Source organism: Diprion similis, chromosome 10 (assembly GCF_021155765.1).
Source record: "Diprion similis isolate iyDipSimi1 chromosome 10, iyDipSimi1.1, whole genome shotgun sequence".
NCBI classification, from domain to species: Eukaryota; Metazoa; Arthropoda; class Insecta; order Hymenoptera; family Diprionidae; genus Diprion; species Diprion similis.
This window is the reverse complement of record NC_060114.1, coordinates 4,548,571-4,568,523: the sequence shown is the minus strand read 5'-3', so window position 1 is coordinate 4,568,523 and position 19,953 is coordinate 4,548,571. Positions and strand designations below refer to the sequence as shown.

The window sequence follows — 19,953 nt, the reverse complement described above, 5'->3', positions numbered from 1 at the left end:
GACAATTTTTCATGCGAGTTTCTTGTTTTCGTTAAACGTGGAGTTGAATCAAAGCTTCGACGGTATAAGGACTTACTCGTAACTGATTGCTGACGTTCCAGACGTTGACAAGGCCATTGTGCGAGGCAGTAGCAGTGAGTCCTTTGACGTTTGTTGTGCTTATTATTTCCACACTATCGTCGGATTCTTGCGCAGGACCGGTGGCAAGAACAACCGAAAAAGGTACATTCTGTGTGTATTCTCCTTTGACAAACGGGCAGTTAGGCGCATGGCGTTCGTGCTCTGACCAAGGTTCGTCCGTCGGTTCCCAAAAAACTAGGCAAACGTTGCAAGTGAAACACATCGCTCTGTCGTCTCCCGTCGAGTTGGGTTGATGGTAAAATCCAGCTTGCGCCATTTGGTCCGGCAATGCCCATCTGAAAAGAACGTCGCTTCATATTTATTTTTTTTTCTTTCTTCCAAGTGGTAATATGCATATGAGTAGATGGCTGAAATAGGGGGCCAATTTTTAAAACTTATACATAGACAAGGGATTGTTCTATTTTAAAAGTATGCAAATCGAGCTTCAATTGCATATTTTTTTTTTTTTCAAATTTTATGTGTAGCAGTGCTTCGCAATACCTCGAAAATGATTCGACTAATTTATGTACTTGAAATTTGGAGACAGAATTCTTCAGTAGTTCAGCCACGTTGCCATGATTCTGGTATTTTCTTAACTTCCGTAGTTTTTTTAAACTGTTTCTTGTAACTAATTAAAAACATCAACAATTTTGGATCAAAAATCGAATTCAAACTTCCGATGGCCGCTATTTTATTTAAAAAATAGTAAAATATAAATTTCGGATTACGGCAGATCAGTTAAACTATCCAAGAATATAGTCTCTAAATTTGAAGTAAATCGGTTTAGTCTTGTACAAGATATCGACGCATCTCGTCAAGCTAAACAATCGATGTTTGAATTGATTTTAATAGAAGAAATATGTAAACGAAACTCGATTTATATAGTTTTTAACAAAATAAACTCGACTCAAATCGATCGATTATTTATCAAGATATGAATTTTCAAATTTGACCCACTTTTTCAGACATCAACTTGTATATACCACTCAATAAAATGCAAGAAAATCACGTGCGTGATTGATGAACATTTTAATCCTCCAAGCATTGTAAGGTGCTTGAGAAACTAGGAAATTGGTTGTGAACTTTGACAAAATTGTAAATGACACGCTTATTGTCATTTAAAATAGCATAAATATTGAGCATTACATAAATTGAAATTTCAATCCGACTCACTTATAATTCATGTGAGGCCATTTTGCAAATGTGTTTCGTCGAGCAGCCTCGCTAAACATAAGTATTCTGTCCGCGGGACCGACTTCAGGTATCAGGCCTGGTAATAGGCCGTTCAACTGTTCGTTGATAGCGGAGGCGATCGGCAGTGCTGGAATATGCCTGTTTTGACGCTTCAATTCCGCTACCAGTCCTGAGCACACCAACTTTAGTGCAACGTGAGGTAATTCTAGGCACACCGTATTCCACTGTTGAAAATATAAATTAAAAAATGTTCAATCAATCTTTATATGCGATAGAAATTAGCTTTTAACAGCAGCAACGAATTCCTTATTTCAATGTCCATGTAACAACTCTCGAGACCAAATATTTCGATCATTCGATTCAATAGATTGATTTCGTTAGGATTCTTGATATACAAAAAACTTAGAGTTTGTCAAATTGTTAGAGTCTTAGAGAATTTAAAAATAGAAACTAGTGGAATTGTAAGCAGGAGTTTAGAGTGGTTTTAATTTATCACAATTTTGAAGTGTTTCAAAACGATGCATTGATATTTGAGCTATCATTTTGCACTTTCAGTATTTTTTATATTTCTATTTTTAACAAGATCTTCACAGTTTACAAATATAATAACTTGATAAATGCTCAATATAGGAATATCTCGTAATGAAACGAATAAAGAATATAGATTTTCAGGCATATTTGTTCATAATCGAGACATAATATCTGTAAGATACAAGAAACGCTTTACTTTTTGAGCTTTGATGCTCTTCTTTTGAACCTCTTGGGCGGCTTGGATCTTTGTAGACAATTCTTGGAGTACTTCTTGAACGTGATCGACGACAGGCAACTCCACACATCGTAGACACAGATGCAATAAAATCGCTTCGGTGAGTAAAAGCTCTAGTTTTATTTTGTCCTCGCTGCAAGATACCGGGGTCTGTAGTATTGTGTCGAGTAAAAGAACTCCGTTGTAATCGCTCCTTACGCCGATTACTCGACCATCGGTGTACAAAACTTTGTCAACGCCTTCGGCTAAGTAGACTCCGGTTATTTTGCCATCGGTTCTACCTGCACGACAGGAATAAAAACGATATCGTTACTTGTTTGTACTTTTTTAAAGATCAATTAAGCTGCTTGCAGCTCAAGATTTTTGTTGCATATGAAAAAATATTGAAACAATAACATTTTGTTTATTTGTTAAATCGAGTTATAAGTAGAAAAATGATAACTCAAAGTTCATAATTGACGTGAGTCGAAAAAGGGCCAAATTCTCCATCTTCGGAAAGAAAAGAGAAAATACTTGCGCAGTTTAAAAATTGAGCAAACTTCTGTTACGACACATTTCAGTGATACAGAATCCTAGAGTTGTCGATTTATAAAATGAGATTAATGTTTGTGACGTCATTTTACAAAACAATTTACATATTTCACCATTAGAATTATCTGAAATGCACTTAAACGATAAAAAATAAAAAGTTTAACTGACGTTTCGCAAATCTCGCTGTTTCTAAGTCGTTTTAAAACCAGGAAATGGCAAACAGAATTTTTTACAACAATTCTTTACCTCGTTACAAATTTCAATCTAATTTTATAAATTACAGATATTTCTGATGTACAAGAAAGACTCAATTTTTTGGAAAAAGTTTTTTCATTTGGATACAATCGCGAGAAATTGTTCTAAAATTAATTTTTTTGACATTTTATTGTTCCGTGTACACAAAAGATTGACGAAAATAATTTTTCCAAAACCAATTATATCAAAGCGACTTTCCGTGATTTTTTCCAAGTGCACTTTTTTTTTTTTTTTTTTTTTTAATGTGGATTCTTTTTTTTTGCTAGGAACATATCTAAAAAAATTTAGAACAGTAGATTGCTTAGTATAAATATTGAGTGTGAAAATATCGAGGAGCCGGAAATACAAAACTTGATATATATTTTCAATTTGAAGTCCTTTAAAACGTAAGTCAAATTGCACGCAGTTGATAAAATTTAAGGACCACAAAAATGTAAACGTATAAAAGAAGACCTAAAATGCAGTTACAGACTCTGAAAGTAAAATAATTTTTGTAACAAATCGTTGTAGAAAACAATTGATTTTATGCAATTTTAGAATTAATTTACAGAAGTTGCAATGGCAACTTGCGACGCTTTGCCATATTTAAACTTTAAATCATGGTTGAATGCATTTTTGGCTTGCCTAAAATTGGTAAATAATTATTTTTCTTCAAAGTTTCGTTGCATTAATCTAACCAATTTCGAGCGCATACAAATGCGAGTAAGAACTGAAATAAGGAAGAAATCTTACATTTACACAGAGATGAAAATATCTTACATTGCAAATGTTTAATTGCAGAATGTTTTCACTGCGTACAGTTTTATCAAAGAATAGTATAAATTGATAGAATCGTGATTAAATTTCTCAATTTTTTCAAAAAAACTTGTTTGATACGAGTTGCATAATGTTTTGTTCAAATGCATATTCAGAACTTCAGGATGAAGTTGAAGTTAACTTACATATCTAGTTGAATTTGCTAAATATGAATATCTTTTGCTTCGTTATATGATTTATTAAATTTCAGAGAATCATGAAGTTGCGAGGTAAAGAGTCTGCCTAAACCATACAACAAAATTTTATCTGTAATACGAAGATGAAAATTGTTTTAGACTTTTCAGAGATATGCAGTGCAAGAGATCGCTAAGTAGTCTGAAATACGGTGAGCGACACATATTTTAAAATCTTAAGATGCCTGAAGGTTAACAAAACTAAACGTTAACACTTTGTCGATTATTTACCAGACAATAAACGTACGCGAGATTGGGATTCGCTACCTTTAGATCAAGGGAACGAAACAGTCCGACTACGGAGTAAATCAGTGAGTCATAGAGTAGACTTGTGGAAAGAAATAAAAAAATATGTATATATATATATATATATGAAAGTATTGCAGCAAATCCAAATAATTGTGAAATATTTTTGTTACAAAGAAAAATGAAATACAAGCAGAGAAACGATAGTAGAGTGAAAACATCTTGGAAGCCTGGGTGAGGGAACTTGGAGCAAGAAATCGAAGATGACGAGTAATAATATAAGAACTGCATCTGGAGATTTGAGGCTGTTCGGTGGTGTGTCATTTAACGCATGATGATAGTTGCTTGCGGAAAAAAAACGATGGAAAGAATGTGTCGTGCATTCATAGGTAGTCTGACATGTTGGAGGAAGCGACCTTGACCATGGAAAGTGTGTACACGACGTTTCAAGTTTTCCATGAATCCATTTTATCCGAATTTGGTGGTTGAACGTTGATTCTAGTTTTGAATTTGAGTGATTTTAATGGGTAGAATCTTACCAGACAAGGAAGTCTTCTGCAGAATTACCCCGGAGTTGACATCGAAGACGTAAACTTGGGCATCGGCGGTCGTAATTAAAACCACATTTAAATTTGGATGATATATTATACTCTTGCACTCGGTGTCTACGTTTAAGTAACCGTCTTCTTTTAATGACCACGGATCATCATCAGCCATTTTGCTTAAACGAATTACGATCCTCAAACAAATTCTCTAATGCGCGAACATTACAAAAAACATGGCGTATTCGTCTCCGCCATCTTGGAATCGAACGTCATCAGGCCGGTCTGAACGTAGACAAATTTCACTCAATCGATAGTCGAATAATCGATAATCACGGTGCAGGAAAGTCATATGTAGAGTGGCGTTATCACGTTATCTTCGGTTTGAAGTGGCTTACAAGTGAGGTCCTTAAAGAATCGACTACGGCGATTGCCCGAGTTATGGCGGGAAATTTGAAATTTGCTCGATGAGAAATAAAATTATAGTAGTTTTTACAACAAAATTTGAGCAATAATGTATCATCATTGTTTCTTGATGCTGTTCTCATTCGAAGAGCAATAAGCTTACGTATTTTATATGATCTTATGTTAAAGCAGATTTTGAAACGATCTTCAATGTGTCTCAAATTTACTATCAAGCAATTTTTTACCGCAGATTATATCAAAAAATTAATCGAATCTTCAAGTATAACATTTTCATTTTATACGTAAGAATGTTCGAAGTGTTTAGAAAGAACGATGTAACAATCATCATGATTGAATTTCTCGATCGGGTCAGTTCTGTGTAATCATTTTCGATTTTGATCGTGCATTTCGGAATTGGCTGTTAGCGCTCAAAACTCCCCAGGACAGAGGCAGAGCTACTCATGAACTCGAGAACGCTGACCTATAGAGATCAGTGATCATACCAGATCAAGAAAAATAAATATTGCCAAAGAAATCGACTAGTAAGAGTGGTAGCATTAATATATTAATAACTAACACTGTAAATTAGTTGGTTTTCTGTCTCGAGAGTGCCTTGCGATAAAATTCTGTTACCAACAAACGTGGGGGGAAACTCAAAAGTTCTACTAATCTTTGGTTACTTTATCGTCCAGCTCGATTCAGGTGGTAATGCTTTGCAATCCGGTGTCGAATAAGGCCGAAATTTGATGAGCAGCAAAACGTAGCAGAGTAGCAGCATTTACTAAGGTTTGGTTAGGTTAGTCAATCAATTAGAATGCTTTGATAGTGGGAAATGTTGCTGTCAATTTTTGCCGCTCATGAACATCCACCTTGAGAGGATTGTGAGCGACCGGAAAGCACGACGTGAAGAAGAGGAAAGAGACTAGCCGAGGTGAGCAGGATGGCGATTCGAGCGAGAATGGCCGCCATAACGGTCGGAGCAAGTTTATATAGGAGGCGGCTGCGCGCAAAAGTTGGCGCAGCTTGATCGACAGAGTTTGAACCGATGCCGGGAATTATTCGTCGGTGAGAAGAGGAAGTGGGGCTTATGGTTTGGGACCAAGGATCAATTGACGACATCATGAGGCTTTTAGCAGTTTATTTCATTAGGGTGACTAGATTGGTAATAATGACAACTGAAGGAAAATGGGAACGAAGAGGTTGCTGCTTTCATTTTAAACAGTCGTATTTTTTTAATGTTTTTTTTTTTTTTTTTATAATTTACTGAGTATCTTATCACCGCAAATGCCTTTAATTTTACACTGTTTTTAATGATAAATTCATAAGTGAAGTTGTATTTTTGATTGGAGAAAATACACTATACATTGAATATGTAACGAATAATGCAGCCGTGTTCCATTATCAATTATTGAAATAATGCATAATGATGTACCATCAGTAATCACCAAAATAATGCTAAATGGAAAAAAATTTCAATATTCACTGAGAATTTGTAATGAATAATGCAGCGATGGCCCATTATAAATTGTAAAAAAATACACAATAAAAAAGGAATGCGTTAGTCATTGAAAACTTAATTAGTGATGAGATGTCGATTATGGTATAGATACAGGGAATGATACAGTAAACTCAGGGTTCCAATCTAAATAAGGTGTACAGTTCGCGAAATTGCGGTGCACGATGTTACAGCGACGATTTAACAGAGTATGAATCCGCCTGCATTTATGCAATTCAAGCTACATTGTACCGATCGACATTTTTCGGTGTTTCACGATTCGTTGGCGATTACGTAACTGATGTTGATCCACAGAATCTACTCTCAGTTATCGAAATGCGGACGAATTTCGGCTGTGATCTATTCTGAATTGCATAAATTCGGCGGAAAAAGAAGCGGGTGAATTTTGCATTTTTATATCTCAACAGCCACTTATTCGATTGAAGTGGGGTTCGTTTTGTTCACAGCATGTAAATTGAGCTGCATTCACGTACTTTTTTCATTAAAACCCACGATATCTCAAAAACGGCGGGAACAATTTGCTTTAAATTTGAAGACAGTATTCTCGGATAGTTTATCCTCATCGTTTCGGCTCCACTTTCCTTATTATTATGAAATTTTTTGTTAATTAAATAGACGAGGTGTGAATTTCGTACGGTAAATTGAATTTAAATGTCAGACAGTCTTCCTATAATCGAACAAAATTTAGGATCGCGGCAATGAGGATAAAGCATTTCAGATTGTCGTCTTCACATTTGAGGTAAATCATTGAAAACTGTAATTGTTCATATTGGAAGTTGAAAAACTATTGTGAAAAAACGATTTTTCTCAGGAATCCAACACGTCTAAATACCAAAAATCTCGAAATGAAGCATATGAATTTTAACCCACCCTCGTGGTTATTTGAATCAAAGTTTCATCCAGAATATGAAAAGCAGTGAATAACACTAGCTTCTTATATAATATTATAGTTTTTTTTTTGGTAAACTGAGTAGTTATAGCCGCAGCGATTAACCCGTTTAGATTACGCTGTATATTATATGTATACTTCTGTGTTTTAATTAAACTTGTGTTTTCCTATCGGCATTACCGTAATGGTCGATTATTTATAAGAAAAAAAAAAAAAAAACAGTCAACAACACTAGCTTGTTATACAATATCATGGTTTCGTGCCGATTAAACGGACCAATTATAGCGGTAGCGATCAACCTGTTGATATTGGGCGTTAGGTATATACTTCTGTATTTTAAACTTGTGCTTTCCTAACGGCATAAAACTTTTCAAAGATATTTATGATGAAACTAGCTGCCCGTTACGGCTTTACCCGCATTCTCGGGCCTGAGCCGGATAAGCATGCCAAAAATGTCCCCGTTCGGATTGAATTCTGCGTGACTTTCTGTTTTCTATTGATCAATGATTGATTCATATTGGATTTCAGCCTTCTAACTTGAATCTGCTCAAAGTTATCATAAAAAACGTGTATTTCAGTTTTTTTGCGTTCAATCCACCATGTTCACTCCGAAAATTGTGAAAGAAAATACCAGTCTGGCAGACATCTGGGCACGTGTCGAAGAATTTTTGCAAGTTTTTCGGCATCAAGTTTCAGCTTCTAAAAATTCTTGAATATATTGTTGATTTCATACGAGAACCTTGCAGTGTTGTCGACGGCTGAATAAAACGTTGGGTCAAAAGTTCAGGTCACATCTGATTCATTGCACTACGACCAAGCGCGTGATACCATGTCCTTCAAAAACCCTCCAAAGCCGTCAGGACAAGTTTGTACTTAAAACAAAAGCCTCAGAAAACCTGAGCGCTAAAGGAACTCGAGCGCAGGAACTACGAAGCGCTAGTCCTAAAAGTCCAAATTTCCCAGGTAAAAGACCTGGAACACAGAATCCACGGAGCGCTAGTCCTGGTATTCCAATATCACCAGGTAGAAGATCTAGGAGTCGCAATTCACCGAGTAAGTAACCCGGAAGTCGAAATTCCCCAGGTGAAGGACCTGAAGCGCAGGAACTACGGAGCGCTAGTCTTAAAAGTCCAAATAGCCCAGGTAAAAGACCTGAAGCGCAGAATCCAAAAGATAGAAAACCTGGTGGTCGAAATTCACGGACGCGATTTCCGTACGTCTTCTCATCTGAGCGTCCGTTTTCGAACTGGAGAATTCTGCTGACCAATTTTCGTTGTCGAAGATTCTCAAGCTGTGACGTCAGAACAAGAAAAAGTTTGGTTATGTCAGAATTTAATTTCTGGACATCCGAACATCCGGACATCTGGAATTTGGTCTCCAACTTTAATACTATGTATATATGATGATATGACGATGATGACGATGTAATGCATGATGATTTTCGTCGTCATTGTACGTCAAAAATAACTGCAGACTTGAACGAAGTAACTCCATGTAAACATCGGCTGCTGGAAGCCATGAGTGACTTTGGATGTAGTGCAGACATTTAGAGTTGATGAGTTTCGATGACAGTTGTCACAATTCTTTACGTAATCACGCCATGTGGAAACATATGCTCGTGATTTGACGAACCACCAGCTCTTCACTAGGATGAAATAATTCGGAGAGGAACAAAATTATACAGTTCATGGTGTCAATAACGCATTTATTCACCGCCATACACATCATTCATTGATAAGATCAGAATTCGCTTGATGTTACTAACGGCTTTATACAAATTCATGATTACAGAATTCAAGTTTATTATATAATAAGTGAACTATTAGAATGAGTTTGTGAAATGTTCACGGTTCACTTGTTACAAATATTGAGATGATACTGTAAGCTATAAGTCTTTAGCAAACAGGATATGATTTCCTGTGTCTGTCAATGGCGATCGCAAATTCCACAATTACGACATTTATATCAAGGTATTTGAATTCCCCAAGAAAACTCTGAGCAAGAATTGTTCTTCTTCGTCGGAAAAGGCCAGGAATTCGACTCCCTTATTCGAGCTACTCTCCCGGTAGACACAAGGAATTATACAGTAAACTCCGGGAACCAGTTCGAATTTGCGCTGAACTTCGCGGTTCGTTCCAATCGGACCGCATCCAGATATGGACTCATTTTTTTGGAAAAAATTCATGTCCAGGGGGTTTGGTGATTTCTCAGAATCGTCCAACTATTTGGAAAAGTTAAAAGGTGATGATTTCTTGATAGTCATTTTCGACGAAAATATGTTCTTTGGAATTATTGAAAACCCAGACGTACCTGATAAATTTCGAATCCGATTCTTAGATTCTTTAGTCGTTTCGTCCTTCGATTTTTCTGCAGTAATGCCACGATTATCGTGCAGTTTTCCTCCGGTTGATTCGATTTTTCCAACGTTATACGATATTGGGGATTTTGTGACAACGTTCCTAGAAATAGTGCAAAACTTATTCCACAGAACTGGGACTAAAGACCCAAAAACCAGAGTGAGATGTGGAAAAATATACAGAAACGAATTGAGATTTTCTTCAAACATCGGATCCTTACACAATACGAGAAATATGATAGTTTCTGCAATGAAGATGATCAATTTCAAAAGATACGTACTCAAGTGACCCTTCGCAGAAGTCTCGTACTTCCATTCTCCTTCAAAAGTAATGATTTCCAATTGTTTTGTGCCTACATTGAGCGTGTCACAAATTTCAAGTGCAGCGAAATAATCCGAAACCAATTCGAAGGGCATCCAAAATTCGCCGTCTTCGTCAGCCTTGACGTTCAACGCCTTTGCCATCTCAACATCAGCTTTCCACACAGGATCGCTGTCAAAAAATTGGTTCAATTAACTACTAACTTATTGCATTTTGTTTGAAAAATTAATCGGGCTTTCTCATAAACACAAATTAAGAAGTTCGGGATCGCTGCTGTTATTTCCTGAATGGTAAAAATGTGGAATAAATAGAAGTAGATACACAAATACTTACTCATCGCAAAAACGGCCTGTCCATTCCTCATGACCCCATGGATTCCTCAGCCTCACCATATCTTTCCCCTTGTACTTAGAGACTTGCGTAATACAGTAGGCATGATTACTGTACAAGCCTTCACGTTTCTTCAGAATCTGTGAGAATAATTGAACATTCACAAAATTGGGAGGAGAAATAATCGAAACCGGACGAAACGTGAGTGGATTTATCTTTTCTAACGTTCTTTATTAAATCATTGCCGTAGAGATGTACTGGATTAAAAACTTTTTTACGAAAATATGAAAGAAACTCTAAAATGCTGACGCTTTTTAATTTCCAGGTGATTTCTTGCTCTAGGTCTAATTACCTCTTAGCGGCACACATTTTTCCTTACTTACCATCGACTTGAACTTTTGTACTCGAGGATTTTTGGGGTCGCTGATTACGAATATGCACACAAAATTTGAAAATTCAAGACGGCGGATTTAATATGGCGGACCAAACGTGCAAAAACTCGTTAGACGAGAGCGAAAGTTGGTACTCGGTCGCAGATTACGAATCCGCACTCAAAAGTTAGAAATTCAAGATGGCGGACCGAAACGCAAAAAGTCGTTTGACCTTTGCAAATAATAAAACCCAAGATCTTTTCCATACTTTCAAATTAATTGCAATCGTTTTGCGGTCATAAAATCCATCATTTGAAGTGTACAGCCGCCATATTGTGTCCGCCATTTTGAATTTTGCAAATCTGATAACGGATTCGTAATCAGCGACCCTAAAAACCCCTGCCTACCAAAAATCGTAAGGATAATCTTAAAACTATCTTCAATAATAGATTTTTTTCTAAAAAAAAGTGCTATTTTTCAGAATTTGTTAATTTATATAAACAAATTAACGAAACATAAAAACAATTTGAACGTAAACTTTGATCCTCTAACATATGAAGATCGTAAAATTACAACAAAAAAACCGGTTAAATCGAATAAAACTACTCTAAAATCGTAAAAACGTGTTTTAAAACAGGTGGCATTCTGGGATGCCAATATGCCGTTAAGGGTTAAAGTGGTTTTTGTCTGGGGATCCGTACCTTAGGCGTACCGCATCCCATAAGCAGCTTCTTTTCCTGAGCATCCAGTAAAAGTTCGAAAGGTATTGGCCGTGCAACGTCCAAGTCGTAAACCGAAGTCAGACCACCGGTAAAATCCTGCCAAGCTTCGTTCGATTCACCGTCTTCGGTGGCCTCCCAGGAGCCGTAAAACTTGGCGTAAGCTTTGACGAGCAAAGCGCTCCAGAACTCAGTTACTTCACTCGATCGAGCAGTCCCAAGTCTTGGGAGACGGTCATCAATCACGACTTCGATCCATTTTCCATACCGCCAAAATCTGCGCGGGAGGTTCAAACAAACGGTGAAGGAATTTGAAGAAACTCATGGAATCAAGGTCTTATGGTTGGTACCTCAAATCACAACGACCCTCGGAATTTTCCGTTGCAACTGAAATCGATGTGCACGTACCTGAAATGGAATATTCCAGCGTAGTTTTCGTCGAAGTCCTGATCCTGAGGCACGACTTGGAACAACAGCTCTGGATCCATAGCCAGTCGAGATATTGCCGCGATTAGCCAACAATTGCCGAACCCATGTTGCTCGATATCGAATCGAGAGACTCCATCCACGAAAAATTTCGGTTCACTAACAATTTCCTTATAGAGAGTTGAAACATTGAAATCACCGTTAATTGTATAAATCGTTTTCATTTCAAAATTAATTCTAATCATCTCACATTATCCGTACCACGGACAGCCCGAGTCTGTTTTATCGATCGATCAAGATGATTCTTTACCTTTGGTCGTACCCATTTAACGTACTTGTATGCAGTACGGTTTTTGGGAATCTCTTTGGGAAATAAAGAAGTATATACTGCCGGAAATAGTGGATCTTCGAACAGTTTTCCCTTCGAACACAATTCTCTTTTGATTCGATGGAAGTCTTGGAATTCCCCATCACCTTCCTTATTGGTCTAAGAACATAGTTAATTTGTTAGTCGATAAAATGTTCACAGTAACGGAAGGTGCTCATGCGATTACGTGTAAGTTTGTTATTTTCTTTCTTATAAAAATCACGGTGAATGATTCGAATGATTTGTGCGTTTGGAGAATTGATTTTGCTTAGTAAACCAGCAGCCAATCAAATTACAAATTAATTTCATCTAATTACTTTGGGTATACATGAAAGGTGTTCAAGTTTTCTTCCAGAAACTTGATTAATAACTTTGACTGTGAATATTTTCCTGAAATTTGGGGGAAATTGAAGTAAAAATTTCATACCTGATATTTGATTTGAATCAAATACTGGATAACTTGAAATACGCAAGAAACAGTCAATATTGTTATAAAATAAATTATCTGGTGAACAAAATTGAGGCTGATAACCATCCCAATTTCCTATCTGTACAATTGTATAAAGAAATGTTTTATTTAAAGGAAAATGAAAGCAATTGAACGTGCGATTATATACCTTCGAAATTTCCACAGTAAGGTCCTTGGTGCTCATTTTTCCAGACTTTGGAAGTGAGTTGAATTGAATTGATTGTGAGCTACGGAACTGTAGAGACTTGGAGTGGACCAAAGGCTTATAAAGAATATGCAACCGGAAACCGGACTGATTACTCCGAAAGTCAGAAAAACAATTAAACACCAAATCTCGAGAGACGGAAATCGATAAGACTTATTTGCGCTTTCTATACCAGCCTTCGCTCGTTTTTGGAAACCGTATCACATTTTCGATAAGAAATAACAAACACCTGCCTTACACTTTGTGGTATTTCGATTAAAATATCGTAATTAAAATCATAATTAAAATATTATAATTTGTATATTTTTACTTCACGATTGCGGCTTATCGCGACATTCAAATGTTATTATATGCGATATTTGTAGTCGCCGGAGAAGAGATTTTTTTTTTTTTTAGATTACGTCGTTTTTTATAAATAATTGTAAAATGGCTCGCATTCACGCAATCATTTTTCTTATATCAAATTTTGAAGTGGTTATAGTTGTTAGAAAAATTCTAGTCTTACATTGTATAACAAATCCATCTGGTTATATCACTGCGAAATTCTATGTTTCTGTTTTTGTTTGTGTTATCAAATTATGTATCAATGATTAGGGATGTATCAGGATAATAAATTTGAACCGAACTCTGTTTCTTTAGCACACAAATTACTTCTACAGTATCCCAACCCTACGTACAGATACCTTCTTTGTAGTGTACTGTGTACGCAATGGGAATCAATAAATGAATACATAAATAAATTGCTATTGAATTTTTTTTTTACCATATCTATATTGGAAGGTGTCAAGATTTTTTTTTAAGCTCAGTTATTGCGGTAACGGAGAACTGAATCGAACAACTTTATGCCGGCAATTTGATTTATTTTTAACACGGGACGACACAACAGAAATCAATTTACACTTATGGGAAAGTTTACTTCGACCCGTTTTAAATAAATTTTGCGTGTAATCTCCAGCCCGTTTCCCGGTCCAGCATTACTTATAATCCTGTGCCAAACTTCGCCTTTCGGCAGTCTCGCTGAATTTCTTCGCCGAGTCCATCCTGCAGTCGAGAATTGGAGGAGAGGAACAAAAAGTTGAACAACATACATCAAAGAGGTTGGTGAGTGGTGAGTCGAAACTTTCCGGGCTTATTTTATTGGGCGATAATCGCCTGTTGGAACTTTATTACATTCACATTATTCTAAGCTATGGCGATTTTGCTAAAAATTTAGAAAAAGAAATACGAAAATTTGAAACCAGAGTTTATCGTCAAACGTTCACTTTTCATTTCAAATCACTTTGAATTAATAAAAGTCTAATCATTCGATTTCATTCCGAAAAATAAGTATTTCACAGGATTTCATACGAGTTTGACGGATTTTAAAGAATTTGGAAGAATTTCGAAACATTTCTTAGTGCTCCGGGAATTCCATAATATTTTCCTAAGGTACGATGGTTTCCATACATATTTGGAACAAAAACATGGGAATTGTAAATTAGAGCCTATAAATATCGGCCATTCCTTAAAAATCTAATAGAGACGTTCGATTTCATTGCAAAGCGGTTTATTTTATTGCGAAATGGTTGACGTTAACGTCAAAAACAGTACCTTAATGTATTAAACTATTATAATGAGAAGAGTAGTCAAATGAAACTTGATCTACATTTTTTCGAATCATCACGAACGTCACATTCGCAAAATGATCGCTTTTTAATGCGTCCGCATTCGTGCAATTCAGGGTACATCTTGCCGTAATTCTCCTGTATTTTGGCAACTGACAATGAAAATGCATTTTACCGATCGAGATTTGGCTCGATGACTGTTCGTGATTGATTGGCCAACTCCGCATTACGCTCGTCAATCGACAACCATGCAACAAATGTCAATCGGCAGAACGTACACTTGATTGCCTGAATGCAGGCGGATTTTAATCAGATACAGTAATATTCATTATGATATTGAATTGATATTCAATCATGTGACAATGACTCGCGATGCAGCCGACGTAAGAAATTGGGAGGCATTGTTTTCGAACAAGCAACCTTGTTTTCAGTCTGTACAATAATATTCGTTATTGCCATACCTTTGCAGATACCTTGTTTTCGATCCTAAACAAAATGCGAGTGCGATCTTACACGAATTATGTGACAATGACTGCCATTCTCCGACGTCAGCTGTATCGCCAGTCATTTGAATCGTCATAATTCATAATGCTGAACCTCTAACTTTATTTATATATGATATTTTCTAACTTTGCATTTTGGCTACATTTCAAATACAAAAGGAAACTTCTTTGTTTTACGAATGATTGAAAAACTGTTTGAAGTATAAGTGAGTGAGTGATTTTTTTCTGAAGCAGTCAAAGTTCGCGATAAAAGCAGCGAGAAATAAATCGTTGAAACATAGATGCCAATAAAAGTATCATTATTTGAAGAGTTTGATGAAAACTTCAGGGCAAGACCAATTCCAGAGGTTTCGAACAAAATACGGATTGATGAATACGTTTGGACGATATTTGGCACATTTTAGCATTGCGCGAGTTGTCTCAAAAATATATGCATTATGCATTATCGTTCTCTTCTTTATTCCAATTTTTAACAGCTAACTACTAGTATTCTAGAATTTTTCAATGGAATGTTGTAGTGGTTCTTGCCTAGTTTCAGCGAAAAAATTTCTACCGAAGTTGGTTTTTGGTATCGATCATTAATCGATGATCCGTTCGTTATTATAAATTGAATTCGGATCAGCCTTCGACGATTCCTTCTCATTCACATTCATAAAGTAATAACGCTGCTCTATTAATCCAGCAATTATACCTCGGAAACGTTGTCTCTGCGACTTTCGTTGATTCTCGGCGACGATGTAGACGCGCCTTCGTTCCTGTGAAGAAATAACTTGTAGCGATAGTCGTTCATTCCACCAAAATAAAGGATGCATATGAGTTTGTCATTTTTCATACTGTCAATTTTCTGAAAATTCGCTTCGCCATCAGTCGAGTCACTTTCGGAGCAAGGCTTTTACTGAAATGTGTGAATTATTCAATCAACTTACTCTTGCGAATCGTTTTCAGGGACCTCGATGATCTTGGTATTCGACATCTTGATACGATCGTATGAATCGTCGACGCAGATTTTCTATCCTTCTTTGCAGTGGATTGAAGAATATGCAGATTGTACTTTCCAGTTCAAATCAATCCTCACACCTAGGATTATTGCAAGTTAATAACAACAACAATAATAATAATCAGGGATGTGACGTAAAGCAAATTTTCCGTATAACACGATACTGGGTATCCGGCAGCAAAAAGTCGTACGCAGCCGTTCTTATTGGCTGCAGCGACGCACGCGATGCGTTGCTAAACTCTGTAAATTCGGGAAGACTGTTAAGTGCAGCAGGAAGAACTTATAGAGAAAACAGAAAAACCTTTTGTAGCCACAAAACGCAGAATTGATACCGTTTATTATAAAAAATATTAAAATAGGAAACTTTGCATAATAAACGTTCATCCTAATCATATCATTAAAAGTAGGGAATTTCATATCCCTTCATTCAATCGTTCCATTTTTTGATTGCTCCAACTTGTACCGATATTTTAATTTTCTCTTACAGCAGATTAGTGCATCACCGATACCGGATAGTAACCGGATATCCAGCACATCCCGAATAACAATCTTTACGAGAAACTTCGGAATTTGACACGAAGTAAAAATTAAGTTGTCGAGGAATTTCAGTTGTCCAGTTGAATTTTAATACCCTCTCATCAATATATGAGCGAGATGGCCGAACATTGAGAGTTTATAAAATTTATTAATATTCCCAAGCTATACGATGGTTTTTCATCTAATTCCAGAAAATAAAATAGTAACATTGTCAACAAGAGCTTAGATAAATCGATTTCTCACTTGAAATGACTTTCATTTTTTTTTTGCTGCTGCCAATGATACAATTAAATTGGCTGGTTTTTCAAAACTAAAGTCAATATCCATGCGATTGTTAAAAATCGAATATTCACCGATAATACTGCGACGACAAAGTGCCTCAACGAGAATTTAGAGAAATAGTCAACTTCTGAATAAAACAAACCATTGCGGGAATGAAATCGAACGAATCTATTAAATTTTCTAACAAAGAAGTAAATTTTTAACAAGGAAGTGGACATCCGCAAACTGGGTAACGAATGGTTGGCTCTGATCCCAAACTCTTACTTCTTCAACATCGGTATTATACACAGGATTCCTTGAGACTTGGATGAGGATTCATACATTAATTCACGGGTGACATTTTGTTAAAACTTGACAAACTCGTAGATCAACAAAAAAGCTATTTTTCCGATTTCCGAAAATCCTAAGCTGGCCTTGACGTGATCTTGGCCTCGCAAACCCAGCGAATGTAGCAGATACGAAAGGAAATAGCAGAAACGTGAAAAAGCGAGCAGACACGTGACTTTTTGTAAAATACCGACTGCAAAAATACTTTTGTCGTCGTTGTATCCGAAGAGTATTTATCGTGCTGGACAAGTAATACCTACGCTCCGAGCAAACATCAGATAACAAAAACTGAGTAACTTTCGACATGGCAAATATTTGGAATTGCGGCAAGGGTTCGGCTCAGGGGCAAAAGTGAGATTCGTTTGCCTAGTCAGGCAGTCGCCCACAATAATTGCTTGAACGTTGACGAACGGTCAGCCGGTCGCGTAAGTGAAATGAATCGGATGGAGGTGAAAGTACAGAATTTGGAGCGTCGACGAGATATTTCTATATCATCGTACGTGATATTGTCTATCGACAAATTCATGATTTGCTTGCTGTTGTCGACGGCGTTACGAATACATGGTGAATGGTCAGAATCGAATGAATTCATCGAATTGAAACGTCTGTCTCTGCAAAAAATATGTTTCCCGTTGAGCAGTGACCAAGATTAGGATTCTTTGGTCTGTCTCTGCTGAGAAGTTGGTGTACTTATTCAGAATTTGATGAATTACCACGAAATTATAACTTTTTTCATCGTTGGTAATCGCTAATTGACGCATTTTAGTTAAGTTATTTTCAACAAATTAATGGGACTTTGAAATGAAATTCTAAGAATGCTACGATAAGAAACAATTTGTTTGTCTGCGTCCGAAATCGTAATTATCTTTTACTGAAAATGGATAGTAGATTTTTATAATTTTCAATGCAAATTACTACGATTTTCGACGAGTTACCACAACGTTCTAAACTTTCGACCATTTCCTATGATTTTCGAATATTTCCGACAACTTTCACCGAACTGCACTTTACTCTAGTTTCGTGTGGAAGTTATTTTCGTCCTAGAGATTGCGGTTTCTGTTTACACCGATTCTCCGTGTAATCTCCAGCCCATTTTCCGGTCTGGCATTACTTATAATCCTGTGCCAAGGTTCGCCTTTCGGCAGTCTCGCTGAATTCCTTCGCCGAGTGCATCCTGCAGTCGAGAACTGGAGTCGAGGAACAAAAAGTTGAACAACATACATCAAAGAGGTTGATGAGTGGTGAGTCGATACTTTCCAGCTTATTTGATCAGGCGATAATAGCATTCTGGAACTTTATCACATTCGCATTATTCTAAACTATTTCGCCATTCCGGAAACTAAGTACACAGGATTTATAAGATTTTTACAGATTTCCAACCCTCAAATGGTAACGAGGGTCACTCGTGCCTCGTCCAATCCGTCTCCTCTTCCTAGAAGGGTGGAGGGTAGACTCAAACTATATAGTAAATAATTGTACACTAGTAGACTCTATAAATTTCCCAAGTGCCGATGGTTTAGTCCGCAAACAGCTTTTGTTAAAATTCGCAGTGCCCTAGAGTGTGAGGTAAATAGAATTGTTTTCGGCAAATTCTGATGTTTTTTGAATCACGAATCGGTGTCTCTTGATTACAAATCGATGAATTAAACATCCCTGAGAGTTTTTTAACACGAAATTAATGGACATTTGCATTCCTGAAATTATTTTTACCAATTCCTGATGTTTGTCGACTATAAATTGATTGAAAGTAAACCAAAAGTTGTTTTAACGTGAATTTTAATTACTATCATTTTTAATTTTTTTACCGCTCTCATTTTTGAGTGAACTTGGATAACATAAACACACAAAAAACAATCGAGTTTTGGACCCAGAGGTCAAACCATGTTTATTGTGCGTTTTTTGGGTCGCCGAATCCAAATCTGAGGTCGATTTAATCCCGTCACCTCAGGAATTTTCATAGCTCTGAAAACAAAGAAAAAAAATATATTCTAAACAATTAAACCATCTAACCTCAAGACTCAAGCTTCCGAAGCTGAATCCAACTAACCAAATCGCATAAACATTAAACCCAATGATATCCCAACGAAATAAGTCCTAGAACCCAAACCCCCATAACCACATTTTGAATGAAATATTGATTTGTCTAAGTTCTTGTTTACAATTTTCTAATTTGCCGTTTTGGAATTTCAAGAAAAATTATATTAACTTGGAAATATTGATAAATTTTATAAAATCTCAATGCCCAGCCAACTCGCTCATGAATTGACGAAAAAGTATGAACTTCAACTTGACAAATGAAATATTTGATGAGCTTATTATTCATTATGTGCCGGACATCCGATTACTATCCGCTATCGGTACAGCACTAATCTGCTCTATAGGGCGAAATTACAATATTGGCTCAGGTCGAAGCAATAAAAGAAATGCAACAGTTGAACGACGGGATATAAAATTCCCTAGTCTTAACAACGGAACGATGAGGATGAACGTTGAGTGTACAAAGTTTGCTATTGTAATATTTTTCATAATAAACGGTATCAATTCTACGTTTTGTGGCAACAAAAGGTTTTTCTGTTTTCTCTATAAGTTTTTCCTGCTGCAATGAAGAGTCTTCATGACTTTACACAGTATAGCAACGCATCGCGTGCGTCGCTGCAGCCAATAAGAACGGCTGCGTACGACTTT

At 36.5% G+C, this 19,953-nt stretch overlaps 2 protein-coding genes across 2 annotated transcripts in view; both read right to left on the bottom strand.

Moving 5' to 3' along the window:
* The window catches only part of LOC124411299 (baculoviral IAP repeat-containing protein 6-like), a 44,113-nt gene extending 39,196 nt beyond the window's left edge, over nt 1–4,917 (bottom strand). The window contains exons 1-4 of the mRNA XM_046890361.1: nt 4,641–4,917; nt 2,042–2,361; nt 1,294–1,538; nt 77–431 (exon numbers count right to left, since the gene is read on the bottom strand). Coding sequence (XP_046746317.1) covers nt 77–431; nt 1,294–1,538; nt 2,042–2,361; nt 4,641–4,818 — 1,098 coding nt within the window. The 5' untranslated portion in view covers nt 4,819–4,917. The remainder of the gene's footprint in view (nt 1–76; nt 432–1,293; nt 1,539–2,041; nt 2,362–4,640) is intronic.
* Nucleotides 4,918–9,381: 4,464 nt separating this feature from the next.
* On the bottom strand, nt 9,382–16,098 carry LOC124411388 (calpain-A-like). The gene is made up of 9 exons (XM_046890480.1): nt 16,052–16,098; nt 15,817–15,880; nt 12,288–12,464; nt 11,960–12,147; nt 11,534–11,828; nt 10,465–10,601; nt 10,091–10,302; nt 9,764–9,912; nt 9,382–9,674 (listed from the first exon to the last, which is right to left on the bottom strand). Exons 1-9 carry the CDS (start codon nt 16,096–16,098, stop codon nt 9,414–9,416), a joined length of 1,530 nt encoding a protein of 509 aa, XP_046746436.1. The 3' UTR covers nt 9,382–9,413.
* Between the last annotated feature and the right edge of the window lie 3,855 nt (nt 16,099–19,953).

Excerpts from the sequence above, each read along its gene's own strand:
- LOC124411388 (XM_046890480.1), bottom strand. The coding sequence starts at position 16,098 with ATGTCGAATACCAAGATCATCGAGGTCCCTGAAAACGATTCGCAAGA. Across the intron at positions 12,148-12,287 it reads TTAAATGGGTACGACCAAAG|GAAATTGTTAGTGAACCGAA; the intron begins GTAAAGAATCAT and ends ACTCTCTATAAG. Across the intron at positions 9,913-10,090 it reads TTCTGCGAAGGGTCACTTGA|GAACGTTGTCACAAAATCCC; the intron begins GTACGTATCTTT and ends CACTATTTCTAG.